The 13,729-nt window shown below is 41.8% G+C and overlaps 3 protein-coding genes across 4 annotated transcripts; 1 reads left to right on the top strand and 2 right to left on the bottom strand.

Annotated features, from left to right (window-relative positions):
• Nucleotides 1–14: 14 nt before the first annotated feature.
• Nucleotides 15–3,355, bottom strand: LOC116921289 (monoglyceride lipase). Its single transcript, XM_032927556.2, has 6 exons — nucleotides 2,981–3,355; nucleotides 1,883–1,989; nucleotides 1,069–1,205; nucleotides 791–946; nucleotides 588–716; nucleotides 15–506 (listed from the first exon to the last, which is right to left on the bottom strand). The coding sequence occupies exons 1-6, from the start codon at nucleotides 3,145–3,147 to the stop codon at nucleotides 264–266; spliced, it is 939 nt and encodes a 312-aa protein (XP_032783447.1). The 5' UTR covers nucleotides 3,148–3,355; the 3' UTR covers nucleotides 15–263.
• A 965-nt stretch (nucleotides 3,356–4,320) lies between these two features.
• On the top strand, nucleotides 4,321–10,965 carry LOC116921281 (proton myo-inositol cotransporter). Of its 2 annotated transcripts, none has more exons than XM_032927545.2 (13): nucleotides 4,321–4,563; nucleotides 4,688–4,930; nucleotides 4,995–5,092; nucleotides 5,181–5,309; nucleotides 6,334–6,631; nucleotides 8,128–8,223; nucleotides 8,355–8,466; nucleotides 8,593–8,999; nucleotides 9,072–9,225; nucleotides 9,330–9,456; nucleotides 9,515–9,667; nucleotides 9,731–9,950; nucleotides 10,427–10,965. In XM_032927545.2, the coding sequence occupies exons 2-13, from the start codon at nucleotides 4,689–4,691 to the stop codon at nucleotides 10,449–10,451; spliced, it is 2,061 nt and encodes a 686-aa protein (XP_032783436.2). In that variant the 5' UTR covers nucleotides 4,321–4,563; nucleotide 4,688; the 3' UTR covers nucleotides 10,452–10,965. The 2 variants fall into 2 exon arrangements, with proteins under 2 accessions (XP_032783436.2, XP_045028913.1); XM_045172978.1 differs by lacking the exon at nucleotides 6,334–6,631 and adding an exon at nucleotides 7,024–7,180 and having other exon boundaries at nucleotides 4,350–4,563.
• Nucleotides 10,591–13,728, bottom strand: LOC116921279 (ras and EF-hand domain-containing protein-like). Its single transcript, XM_032927542.2, has 11 exons — nucleotides 13,594–13,728; nucleotides 13,344–13,539; nucleotides 12,767–13,289; nucleotides 12,475–12,668; nucleotides 12,331–12,399; nucleotides 12,188–12,270; nucleotides 12,035–12,130; nucleotides 11,615–11,977; nucleotides 11,459–11,530; nucleotides 11,066–11,396; nucleotides 10,591–11,002 (listed from the first exon to the last, which is right to left on the bottom strand). The coding sequence occupies exons 2-11, from the start codon at nucleotides 13,520–13,522 to the stop codon at nucleotides 10,909–10,911; spliced, it is 2,004 nt and encodes a 667-aa protein (XP_032783433.2). The 5' UTR covers nucleotides 13,523–13,539; nucleotides 13,594–13,728; the 3' UTR covers nucleotides 10,591–10,908.
• Between the last annotated feature and the right edge of the window lies 1 nt (nucleotide 13,729).

The raw sequence follows: 13,729 nt of genomic DNA, 5'->3' as shown, positions 1-13,729 counted from the left end.
TATTTTTCAATCAATTCAATCGTTCAACTCATATTTTCTAAAATTGTAAAAATCCACAACCAATTTTAAAATTTTTGATACACAAAGTATTATCTGGAATTTTTTTTTTGTCCCTTATTTTCTTTCTGTGCATAAACATAACGGAATGTGGGAGGAAAGGAATATTTTGCGAATTAGGAAGGAGCCCAATTTTTTGCGAAAAAAAAAAAAAACATTCTGCAAAAAAAAAGCCGATGGGAATAAAAGTTTCAAGAATTTCAATTTCAAGTCCGACTGGGTGCACGCTGACAGATCCATGAAACTGTGTCGTCAAGTACTTCCTGGCGAATGATTTGCGTTTCACGATAGAGGTGGTGGCGTCCATCCGGATAAACTTTCAGATGTTTGTCCTTGACTTGAGCTTTCTCAAAGAGCGCATGAGAACCCTGGACTTTACAGAGTTTGTCCTGTTCAGCGTGTAAGATCGCGAAGGGCACCTTCATCGACGTAAGTTTCTTATTAATCTCCTACAATACCCAAAGGGAAAAATTAAAAACAAACAAACGAAAGAAAAAAATTTTTAATTGAATAAAAAAACTGTTTAGTACCACAAGGCATTCATGAGTAGCTGTGGCCCACTTGCATTTGACTCCGCCTTTCCATATTAACGGATCGTTTTTGATCAGTTCCTGTTCTGCTTCATCGCTGGTAATGTCTGCGACATTCAAAGAGCTCACCTGTGGTGAAACAGACAGACGGTCAGAATTTTTTGGCCCGAGGACGTTCAATAAAGATATGGCGATATATATACCGCTAGTTGAGGAGTCACGCGGCTGAGCAATCGAGCTACCCAAAGTTTGACGGGCGAGGCAAGAGTCGGATCGATGTGAATCAACGGCCCCATCAAGACGACACCATCGAATGCCGATGGCTCTTTCAGAGCAGCTGATAGAAGAATCATTCCGCCCTATAAATAAACATGAAGGCAGAAATACAAAGCATAAACAAAACAATCGATTTTCTCCAGACCAAAACAAAACTAAAACCTATACAGAGAAGGGGAGATTGATTTGTCGGAAAAAGACTCACCATGGAATGCCCGACAGCAAAAATGGGTATTTGCGGATGCTCTTCTCGCATCAATTGAATGTGATTCAGGATGTCCGTGACGTATTCTTCAATGGATTCGACGTGAACGCGGTGCCCATCGCTCATTCCATGTCCAACTGTGTGATAGAGAAGAATCCTTTGTTACAACACGGTACCATAGAAGAAGGAGAAAAAAGTCGATTATGTCCAGTAAAGTCATGCAAATAAGTTCTTTCTGTTATCTTCCCCTTTTGGCTATGTGCCAGACTACATCAAGAGGCTCCCGCAAATCACCATCGTTCGGAGAGAGAGAGAGAGAAGGGGGATATACGGCGTGCTCGTAACAGTAGAAGAAAAAAAAGGAGGCCGATCGTCTCTCACAGACATTCTTTTGTGTTGGCTCTCTCTTTAGACTTTTCTTTCTCTTTTATTTTGTTGTAAGTCATTGGATCCATCACGTTGTGGTTGTACCGTAAAGTGATATATTGTACCGTATAGGATCGGCGTGCTTTATCTGCTCATCTCGATAAAAACATAATAAGTACGATTCGTAATAGTACTGCTATATTATGATCCATTGATGATGTTCCCCCATCCGAGATGATGATGGCCGCAAGGTGCGCTTACTTCAACCTTACGTCATGCAATCAGTAATAAAAAAAGATGCGTTTTTTAAATGAACGATCAACGATATCCCGCAGCGATGGATAATCACATAGAATTTTTACGTTCAAAGACCGTTATATAATTCCTTTTTTTAAAATACTTGGTCGGCCATTTTCCTATTTGCGAAATTCTTTTTTGGAAAACTTACCGTGATCGTGACCGAATGCGAGGAAATTCTCGGCTGCCATACGGCAACCCAATTCGTCGTAACAGCCCAAATGTTCAGCTAAGCCGTGGATCAACATCACTAGTCCCCTGCATCGATTGCAAAAAGATAAATTTTGATAATGAATGAAGAAGAAAAACAAAACATGTTTGAATAGGCTATAAAGAAATATAGAGTTCCACCAGGAACTCGAGGTCAAACCGCAAGAATCAAAACATTACAAGTCGTTGTTAAAAAGTATTTTGGCGTCATAGCTATTCGATTAGACGACCTCAATAACTCTGCCAGACACGATGACAAAGTTCATTTTAATAAATTTAAATTTCTTATTGAAATACTGATATCAGATAAGAAAAATGCGTATTTAAACACATTTCAAATGGACTTTGGATATCAACTTGACAAACAACAACAAAACGAGTTGAAGCGTTGAAGCAAGATAAATCCGATTAACTATTGAACAGTTTTTTTTTTTCTTTTCAAGATTGACGAAAGGGGAAAATTGATTGGAGGACTCCATTATTGATGCTACCATAGCCAGAGGGGATAACCAAAAACTTTAAAGATTAAATTGGCCCCCAAGGTAGATTTTGAAAGAAAATCCCTTTTTCTTTACCCATACAAGGTATCTCAACGTATTGTTTCTTTCTTGTGTGGAATTTTTTATTTTATCTTTTTTAAATTCAAGAATATTTTCTTTTTTTATGAATCATCATGAATTTTTGTGTGAGCACTCTCGGAAGGCTGCCATTTACGTGGAAAGTAATAAAAAGTTTCTACTTGAACGACTTCGGTTGAACTCATTTTTTTTGGGCGAAAAATGTTTAATGAAAAAGGGGCAAGGTAATATTGTTACTAGCTGCTGTGTAACATATTCCTCAAAATTCCTCTACCACATTTGGGTAGAGGAGTGTTGAGGGTAAAAACTTGAACAGCTGGAGGCGATTACAATTTTCCACGATCAGAAAAAAAGAAAGAAAATAAATGCGTAAAAATGTGTAGGTTTCTAAACTTATGTTGAAAAATTATGTTACGCTTACGTTGCTATGCGTTCGCAGTTCGTCTATCTGATAGTTTTACCTGGGAGAGACGGTGGGTTCCCAATACCGGCAATGCAGTTTCTTGCCGCACTTGATCCGCAATTGCTCGGGCACGGGATTGGTGTGTTGTTGTTGTCCTCCGTTGGTCGATTTCTTGTTAACCATTTCAGCGGCATCGTTTCCGACAGTCGGCGAGACTTGAGTCATTTTGGATAAAATTCAAGTGGTCTAGCGGGCCCTGCAACTACGACTACACACGTCTCCCACCTGTAAAGGTCCGATAACGACTGTCTGGCCTGACTGGCTCTTCTCTGCATGTACCTCGTAAGTTGACGAAGGAAACGCAAAGAAGGAAGAGTCTTCCTTGTTCTGCTGTCGGCACCACCGACAGCTCGGTTCTATTTTATTTTTTATTTCTCGACTTGATAATCTTGGTGTGCATGGTGCATGTCTCAGCTTTGTGTTGACTGCTACATCCGCGATACCTAGCGGTCAATGTTACAACTAAAACCATGCCATCTAGCGAAAAAGTGCCAACCATTTTACGGGTTTGGTCATATTGTTCAAAAAGAACGACAATAAAAACAACAGGAAAAGAAAACACGAAAGAGCATCTGAGAAAAGAACAAAATGAAGTTGGCGGTCATGGTTGGAGGGCTCAAGTTACCCCTTGGAAAAACAAAAATAAAATGGAAATAAGGCTGACCTACTTTGCCGATCCTCGTAACAACAAAATGTGTCGTATATCCACAGCCCAAAGGGGATATGGTGTGTGTTGGGTAATATGGTTAGATGCTTCGTTTCCCGTTGGCTTTGAAAACGATGACAAAGCATCAAGTAGGAGATTTGCTGTTCCCAGAAGGGGTACCACCATTTTTCGTCTTTAACTACATGATTAGTTCTTCATCCTTGTCCTTTTTAACTGATTAACAAGAAGAAAGAGAAGCCTATGAAAAAAGGGCTCTTGAGTTATACTCTGTCTGTCAGATGACATGGTTTGACCATGGTTTGACTTTCTTTTAATAGAAAAATGTTGTTTTAGTTGCTTCCCTTTTACGTCTTCTGCAGAGAAAGTTGTGAGCTGCATGTGGCTCCGTGGTCATTGTACTCGGAATGAAAAAGAAAATAGAAAATGAAATCCAACATGCAAGCGGCTAGTCCTGATTCTTTGCCATTTTTTCAAGTGGGGTCAAATGGCCGCTTCAACTTTCGACCGCTTTCTCTCTTTACGTCTATAGGAGAAAAGAATTCTGTTCGAAAATTTGGAACGAAAAGAAAAACAAGTGACGACGCTTGCGCTGCTGCTCCGTTTGCTAGAAGCGTTTTTCAGTAGGGTGGGAAGGAGGATGTATGGGTGGTGGGAGAAGAACCCGAATAACATAGCACTGCCTTATGCCACTGCTCCAGCAATAAATATTTTCAGTCGGGATTCAAACGTGGTGCGGTTAGCAACAACAAAACAAGTTTCTCGTTCTCTGTTAGCGCCAAATCCACATTTCTACTCTTTGGTGTGGTTTCTAATATTCTTGCAACACTTGTTTTTACTGTTGTTGTGATTGCAACGTTGACCTCTTGTTCGTCTTCATTTGGTCTCTTGAAAAAGAGTCAGTTTAACAGCAACAGGTATTACATTATTTTTGAAATCATTTTCACTATGTTTCTTTCATCAAACACGCCACATGTCTAATGATTTTAACGTTTAAATTCAATCTTTTCGCGTGGGGGCTTGTAAAAACCAAAAAAAAAGGATGGTGGGAGAGAATGTTGATGTCGGTTCGAAGAGGAGGGAACACGAGGACGACGCTACAATCCCGTTGAAATCAACTGGACAGAAATTATCGAGCTCTGCATGCGATGATGACAACACGACCCCCAGTTCTGATTTTTCAGCATCAAAATTCGTATACGTTTTGGCTTTCTTTAGCGCCATTGGGGGTTTCCTTTTCGGCTACGATACTGGCGTCGTATCCGGTGCCATGCTCATAATCCGGTATCACATCATTCACTTATTTTCCATTTAAACATTCATCTCATTAAAAAAAAAAATACTACAGGAAAGAAATGGAATTGAGCAATGCATGGCATGAAGCCATCGTGTCAGCCACCATTGCAGCAGCTTGGATCTTTTCATTATTTGGTGGCTACCTTTCTGGTAATTTACAACCATTTGTTGCTCATCCTTCCAACTGAATTATTAATTTCTCATCTCTTTGCTTGTCACTTGCTCATGGACGCCCCAGATCGATTGGGTCGTAAACCTGTCATCCTCGCTGCTAGCGTCGTTTTCACCATCGGATCCGTCGTGATGGGAGCTGCCGATGGCAAAGAAGGGCTACTAGCTGGGCGCATCATTGTCGGCGTTGGAATCGGTAAAAAAAAAATCTCAAATTCAATCCAATGATCCCGCACATTGTGTGTGTAACCCTTAGCAACACGTACACATACTCGAACATTTCAGCAAAAAGACAGGCGATCTATTATTCTTCTTGCCTCTCCCGAGATTACCGTCCCCTCATGCACGAAACAAACAAAAAATGCGGAGAAGGCAGAATGTCATAATTAGGAAAATGAGATTGGATTCCGCGAACGCCGAATATTTCAAACTAGGCAGAAGATTGAGTTGCACATGGGACCGACCCAAAAGTGCCAAGTTAAATCAAGTCCACGCGTCGTTCTTGCTCTGTAGACTGTAAGAAAGATGTGTCAACTTTTCCTGTGTCAGGAAAGAGGATCGATCCAACGTGGGCGTCTGCCGTCCACGTCGAATCTAATTTTCTTTTTTTAGCTACTGAATATTTCAATAGTTTCAGATTTTCAAAGTCGCTTCAAGTCTTGATGTTATTCAAGAAATAGTAGCCGAGTGTATAGACTTCATTCAGGAGGATTTTTTTCTTATTATTTGCTGTTTCAACAAAAGCGGGATTTATCCACAGTTTCAAATCTGTTGGATAAACAAACTCGAGATTTTTCATCCCTTTTTTTTTTCTTATTGCGCGTCTTATTATCGATTATTCGCCCCTCGTGTGCTTTAGAGCTCGTTATATTGTACAATTACGCGAAAAAGAGACGAGGCGACCTTTTGGACTTTGCTGCTGTTGAAGTGGGTAGGGGATCGTGACTTGTTTAAAAAGTTGTCTTGATGAGGCTATCGATCCGTTACTTCCGTAGAAATTCTCTTGCTTCGTCGTCGGCCTATGACATTTTAATCGGAAGGGAATACAATTGGAGAGTTCCGGGGTCGGACGAAAGCGTTTAACTTTTAATCGATCGATCGAGGTGTGGCACCAGAAGAAAGTTTAACAGAACAATTTATTCGACGTTAATAAGCGGGCAAATGGTTCGTTGACTTTTGTTTTTCTTTACTTTGGGTCCGGTAATTGGTCTTACGGTCAGGTTGGATGTCGACGACCGTGTCCGTCTACATAGCGGAGGCAAGTCCAGCACATCTTCGTGGCCGTCTGGTAGCCTTCCAGAGCGTCTTGATAACGATGGGACGTTTCTGCGGAGCGCTGGCATCTGCCGTGGCGTTCACACTTTATCCGCCCGTCACCGGACGGAAACAGCCCGTCCTGATGATGACAACTGATTTGCTAACGGCCACCAAAGCTGCTGGAGCTCATCTTTCTCATTCTCACCATCAGTCGCCATTCCGTCTTCAATGGCTGGACGTCTTGAATTTCTCCAGCCGCAGGTCCGTTCCCCCCTTTCCACCACATCGATCGTTGTCCTACCTTCGTCGTCCGTCCAACTTTGATGTTTTACCTCGAGTCAGCTCAGTCCTTTTTGCTTTCTTTTTTTCTTTTTTACACACACACATGACACAAGAGCTCCCTTTTTATTCGTGCACTCTCACATTTCCACCTTTGAGTAGGCTTGTCAAAGCTGATGATGCTGGAGCATTCGTGCATGGCCCTCCGCTCGTATTTTATTCCGTCTCGGTAGTGACATAGCGATGCTACCTAAATAACGGATGGTTGAACATTTTTATTAATTTTATTTCTCTTTTAAGTTATTTGATTTCATTTTCTTGAGTTTCTTTATTTTTTTTTGTTTGCATTGTTGTTGTTGTGAAAACAAAATAAGGTCTGGCCAGCATGGTGGTGCCAATGTATTTAGCCGAAACTGCTTCGTCCAGCCAACGTGGAATGTTGGTGACGATGAATGTCATGTTCATCACGGGCGGACAGGCTATGGCAGCAGTGTTCAGCGGAGCTCTCAGTACCGTCTCTGATGGATGGAGGTAGGTTGCGTGTCTCCAGCACAACACTTTTGCCCTCCCAATCAGATTATTTATCAAGAATCAGCTGTTACTATTTGAACTACTACCCAAAAGAAAGTTTTTTTCTTTTTTTGCTCTGCGTGTGTTAACTCCTCGGCGGGTGGTAGTGTCCTCCTATTGATTTTTGTTATCCCCCCGGCAGCTGGGCCGAAGTGCTAAAGGGCGAGAAGAAGAAAAAGCTTTGGGCGGAAAGAAAGGAAAAAGTCCCGCGTTGTGTATGAATGTTGTACAACCTCAACCTGTGATCGATTCACTTGCTGCGTTCCATCACTACGGCACCTTCTGATTGGAGAGCAAAAGAAAACTTCCCTTTTCTTTTCTCTTTTATGTTGTAAAAAAAAAAAAAGAAAAACTGACAGGGCAAATTAAGGGATACGGAAAGGAAAGGAGAAACGTATTTATCAATAAAAAATGAGAAGAGCTCCGTGACGTCAATTCGATCCGACGCGCTTTATCCGAATGATGGACCTTATTGTTAAAAGAGGAGAGGAATATAAAATGGGACAGTGAAGGAGGGGGAAGGAGGATTTTGACGTGATCGACCAGTAGATTTGCTAAAAAGGCACGAGCCTATGGTCTCTGTGTGACGACGTTGATTGATCGTGTGCCATTCCACCGTGGTGGAGTAAGGACAGAACGTCTATTGATTGGTTTAAAGAAGAGACAAGAACAATAGCAAAATTTAATCAGTTTAGGGCTGTAACAAAACGTTGGCTTTTGATAAGGGGAAATCCGCTGGTTTAACCACAATTGGATGATTGTGACGTGTTAGGAAAAGGTAAGTAAATCCTATTTGACATTATCCTTTCATTTCTGAAGAAAAAAACCCTGAAATTGCTTTGTTTTCATTTAAAAATGGAGACCACAAAATTCTAAAATGATTGTTGTTATTTGATTATATAACTTAGGTACATGTTGGGCATTGCAGCAATTCCGGCTGTGATCCAGTTTGTTGGTTTCCTGCTGATGCCCGAAAGTCCACGCTGGCTCTTTAGCCATGGCAAGTACGTGACATCAATCATCGACTACATTGTTCTTTTAACAAGCATTCACGAAATGATTATTTCGTGTGTGCATTGTAATCTCTTTAATTCGTCGGCAATTGTTCCCGTGGCTCATTTTTAATTCAACGCAGGCCGGAAGAAGCACGCAAAGTTTTGCAACGCATTCGTGGACCGTGCCACAACATCGATGATGAACTGGAAGCTATTAAAGCCTCGGTGGAAGAATCGGAGCGTGAACTTGGGGTAAATGAGAATTTTTAGAATTAGATTAGCAGCGGAGGAAGGTGGAAGAAGTTGTCTCCGCAGCATCCAATTATGAAACGGTAAATTGCTGATTCAATTATTGACGTAAACGACTTTGTTTGACAGTACCGACGACAGAGAGGCCAGACAGCCAATGTCATCATTCAAATCCTTCAAAGTCCGCCCGTCCGTCGGGCACTTTTCCTCGGCTGCTTGTTGCAAATGTTCCAGCAAATCGCAGGCATCAACACGGTCATGTATTACAGCGCCACCATTATTCAAATGGCCGGATTCTACGATACGGCTAAAGCGATTTGGCTCTCGGCACTGGTGGCTTCCGTCAATTTCATTTGCACTTTTCTCGGCATCTATTTGGTGGAGAAAGTCGGCCGGCGTCGACTCACGCTCGGTTCCCTATTGGGTGTCATTTTGTCCTTGGCTTTCCTAGCCGTCGGATTCATGATTGTTGATTCTAATGGCTACGCCGTGACGGAATTCTATCACGACAAGACCGATCTCTGCAATTCAGCTTCGTGAGTGATCCGCCCTCAGGTCTCCGCCTCTCCAATCGCCATTTTCATTTATCTTTTCTTTTTGGTGGCTAGGGAATGCAACGAATGCAACTCCATCATCGATTGCGGATTCTGTTTTATGGACAATCCAGCCAACGGCGGTGTCTTGAAAGGTTCTTGTCTTTTAAGCAAAGAGAATTCCACATTTCTATCAGACTACGGACCGTGTAGTAATCTTTCCAGCACGGTATATCGATCTATTCTTTGCCCCTCGTTATTTCGATTGTTGTCGGAAACGATCGAAGAGGAAACAACATTGATCTTGCATTTGCTTCTTCTTTTGTTTTCTAGGCCGGATTTGCTGGTAGCGCTGCCGCTGGCCAATCGCCATTCATTTATGCCTATGGGTGGTGTCCATCACCCCATGGCTGGATCACCGTCTTGGGATTGATGACTTATCTCCTCTTTTTCGCTCCAGGTAGAAACGTTGACTTTTTGATGATGGGTTTGATTCGTGATTGATTTTCTTGCAAAAGGAATGGGACCAATGCCTTGGACCATCAACGCCGAAATTTATCCATTATGGGCGAGAAGCACTTGCAACAGCATTGCCACGTCGACTAATTGGTTCTTCAATTTCCTTGTTTCCATGACGTTTTTGACAATTACCGAAATCCTAACACGTCAAGGTAAAGATGCACATTTTCACGTTTAGCTACTCACCTATTATCGTCTCCAATGATTTTTGTTAGGTGCTTTCATTTTCTACTGCGCTCTATCCACCGTCGGTCTACTCCTCTTTTGGTGGCTCCTACCGGAAACTAAAGGTCGGACACTGGAAGAGATGGAAGTCGTTTTCAGCCGCCCGAGGAGTTGCCCGATGCCTTGGGAAAGCTGGACAAACAAAAAATCTAAAACGGGTGATATCGCAGCAAGTCCAGACAGTGGTCCCGAATCCAGCAAAAATGTCCAGTACGTTCAAATCCGCGGATTAAATCGCGATCGCAAGGAGCTTGAGGAGGAGGAGGACTAAAAAAAACTTAACGCGCACACACCAAACGCTCTCTTTCCTTAACCAATCTCCTTTCTATTCTTTCCTGTTTTAAAAAGAAGCTTATTGATATTAACAAAGCATTATCCATGGGCAAACTATCAAATCCCCTCCCGCTTTTATTTCGTGCTTTGATCTCAGAAGATTTTATAACCTATTGCATGTTGATATTTCACAAAAGAGTAACCTTATTTTCCCTTGCACACGCACACAGAAATTAACCCTATATTATATCTATATATTATATATAACTATATTAACAAAAATGTCATACCTATTTGGCATCTCGTTAGAAGACGGCTTTTCACTGGTGAAGGCATGGCTTTATTTGCTTGTTTATTATTTTCCATGTTGAATTCGAATTTTAGTTGACTTTTTTGTTTTTCTACCTCGATAGATTCCACGATTCGAGTCAAATTTGAATCAACGACATATCTCCCTACCACAGGTATCTACCGAGAGCTTGAAAAATTATACAAAACGCATGCGAGTACCGAGTTACAAAAAAAAAGAAGCCAAAAAATCATCAAGGCCAGAAGAACTCGTGCAAAACCCCACAAACACAAAGAAACCAGATATATTCACTCCAATTGTTTTTACTTCATAAAACCGACTGCAACATTTCTTGATTTATTTTCTGTTTGATTTTGTTATATGTGCATCGTGAAAACCACAATTTTTGTTTTCAATTTTTCAAAATGTGCTTGTCAAGTTTGTGTGTCTCTTTCTGTTTCCCGTTCTTTGCTTTCCATTTCAAACGTGACGACATTATTTTATGATCAGTGTGATTGTGTTTCAACGTTTGTCGCCAAGACTAAAAAAATTTCGAGATTTATAAACGAGAGATCCCCATGCAAAAGAAAAAACTCGTTTTCATTCTCAATTACGGCTGCAACAATTTAATATACTACGACGGTCTGTTAACCGTAAACCTGACGTTTGTACTTCATCATCTTGCATGATCATCATTTGCCTGTATTTAAACAAAGAGGAACGGATTAGTTGTCGACTCTCTGACATGAAGGTAATACCGGACCTTGTCAGGATGACTAGAGCTTCTAGCACATTGCTACCCGTCTTGGCACTCGTTTCAATATACTGAGCCTTCATTTGAGCAGCCAATCGTTGAGCTTGAATGGGCTGAACGCATGACAGGCCCTGATGTTCTGAGGACGGACGTAAATCCGCTTTAGTACCGCAAACGACTAGCGGTAAATTGCGTTGGTCACGAGTCAAACAATCGTTCAGACAATCGGACCAGTGACGAATATTAATGAAACTCCGTTCGTTGCTGACGTCAAACAATAACATGACACCGTCCGCTTTACGATAGTAAGACTGCGTTATAGATCGAAATCGCTCCTGACCTATTTTCCATTTTGAAAATCATAAAAATATAAATTTTTTAAATGAAACATCTCATTCTTACCTGCAGTGTCCCATAGTTGAACAGCCACGTTACGTTCATCTACTCGAATAGTTTTCACTTTGTAATCGACGCCTGTAAAAACACATTTTACGAAATCACGTGGTTAGAACCAAGGAAAGCTTCACATGCAAAGTCGTCATATCCAAGAAATGTTACCCAACGTCGTCATTGTGTTACTGATGAAAACGCCTTCGTGGAGCCGAGAAATGAAACTGGATTTGCCCACAGCGGAATCTCCAGCGAAAATGATTTTAAATGTCCGGTCAGCCGGGCCAGTGGGTTCCCATTCGTCTGACGAACGAAAGCTGTGGTCGTTGGTGAGTTGATTATTCACTCTAATTATCGGCTGAAAATGACCGAATTTCTGAGATGGAACAGGAGAAGATGTCGCCAGGTGTAACTCGTTACGTAAAGATGGCGGTTGAGGCGCTCGGAAACTGTGACTCCGTCTGAAGGAGCCGACTCTTTCCAGCATGTGCTCATTTTGTTCACTGAACATCAGCGAACTGTGGCCGCTATCTACAACCATAGTTATTAGTTTTAAATAAAAGTACGCAATGTAATAGATAAATGTACCTCCAGTTATGGCCGCGACTTCTTCGTCCGTTGGCAGTGGCAAGCAATAACTGGAATTGGAATCCTGTCTGGAAGACGGCCGAGTGAATAGAAAGCCTTTGGTGAAAAACGAATCATCAATTCCGTTTTATGAATTAAATCATTTCTGATTACCAACGGGTGATCGTCGAAGAGTTCCAATATCAACGTGTGCTCTTAGAGAATCGTTGGTATCTTGCAGCTGACGATTAGCATCACTGAAACGATTCAAAAAGGATACTATTTAAATATAACTTTTTAAAAATTGCAGTTGTTACTGGAGCAATTCCAACTGGCGCTGGACGTGTTCTTGATGGCTGACCAAGTCAAGCATGGCCTCCTTTTCGCTGATGATGAAAGCAAACATAAAATTTATCGCTAACGAGCGTTAAGAGTCATTGAACAAAAAATCTATGTAATACCTGTAGAGTAGCCTATCTTTTTCACAGTACTGAGATTTCAATTGCGACAATTCAGTTTGAAGTAGAGCCAATGTGGTTTGGGCGTCAACGAGGGAAAGTTTCAGCTGGCGATTCTCACTGGATGCTCGTTCGACGGCCTCCTGCTGGTCGCGTGACTGCGCCTCCTGTTGTTCCCGGTTCAACCAATTTTCCACCTGTGCTCAAAAAGAAAAACAAGACACACAACTCAGTTGGGGGTATCCCACGAAAAAAAAAAAAAAACTACAACAATCATGAAATGAGAAAAACTCACTTTTTGAAAAAGACGCAAGTGCGTTTGCAACTGGGCAATTTCCGATTCCAGACTTTGCTGTAACGTCCGCTTTTCTGCCTCGCATTTAATTTCCGCTTCATTTTTGACCACCTGTGCCACTCGTTGCACCTGAATTTCAAGCTCTTCTTCCAAATTCTTGAGGTGAAGTTGATGTTGTTCCCGTTCGCGTCGAATGGCCTGGTCGAATTTTTCTCGTTCACGCTCCAATTGACGAGCATCCGAGACGAGACTTTCCATCAAACTCTCAAAATGACTGATGAGCTGGGCAGGAGCTTCGCTCTCCTGCAACTCTTCATAAAGACCGTACAGATGATCAGCGCTATGTGCCAGAAATTGACGGATTGTACTGTGGCCTAGTCTGTCGGAAAACTCTCGCCAGGCTTTCAATGTCGCCTGTTTCTTTAGCCGACGACGCGATGAATTATTCGGTTTGTCATCACGCTGTTCTTCCGCTCTTCCGGGTTGGAGGAAATCACGAAATCCTTGACTGAAATCATCTAAACTATTTTTGGGTGTTAGAACTCGTTCGTGTTGCAAATCGTAAAATAGAACTGACCTAATCCGTTGATCACGATCTCGATCTAGGTCGTCGAAAATAACGTCCACGTCGGCCGGATCAATATGAAACGAAGCGCAAAGTTGTCCAAATTCATGGCGATCGATGTAACCTCTTTGATGGCGATCGCAAGCTTGGAAAAGCTGACGCAGTTCGACACCAGCGTTGTTTTGATCCATCCGAACTCCTTCACCAGCTAGCGTACATCTGTGTAACTGTCAATCGAAAAATACTAACTAGAACAACTTACCTGCATTTACAGATTTTTCTTTTTTCTCGCATGTGGGACTCCGCCCATACGGGTGATATGACGTGAGCCATTTGCTGTGACGTTCATACACATGTGTTTTGTTTTTTTCTTCATACAACTCTTTCTGTATTTCCTT

Source organism: Daphnia magna, linkage group LG4, assembly GCF_020631705.1.
Source record: "Daphnia magna isolate NIES linkage group LG4, ASM2063170v1.1, whole genome shotgun sequence".
NCBI lineage: Eukaryota > Metazoa > Arthropoda > Branchiopoda > Diplostraca > Daphniidae > Daphnia > Daphnia magna.
Note: the sequence above shows the minus strand (reverse complement) of the source record. Positions and strands in the feature narration are given on the sequence as shown.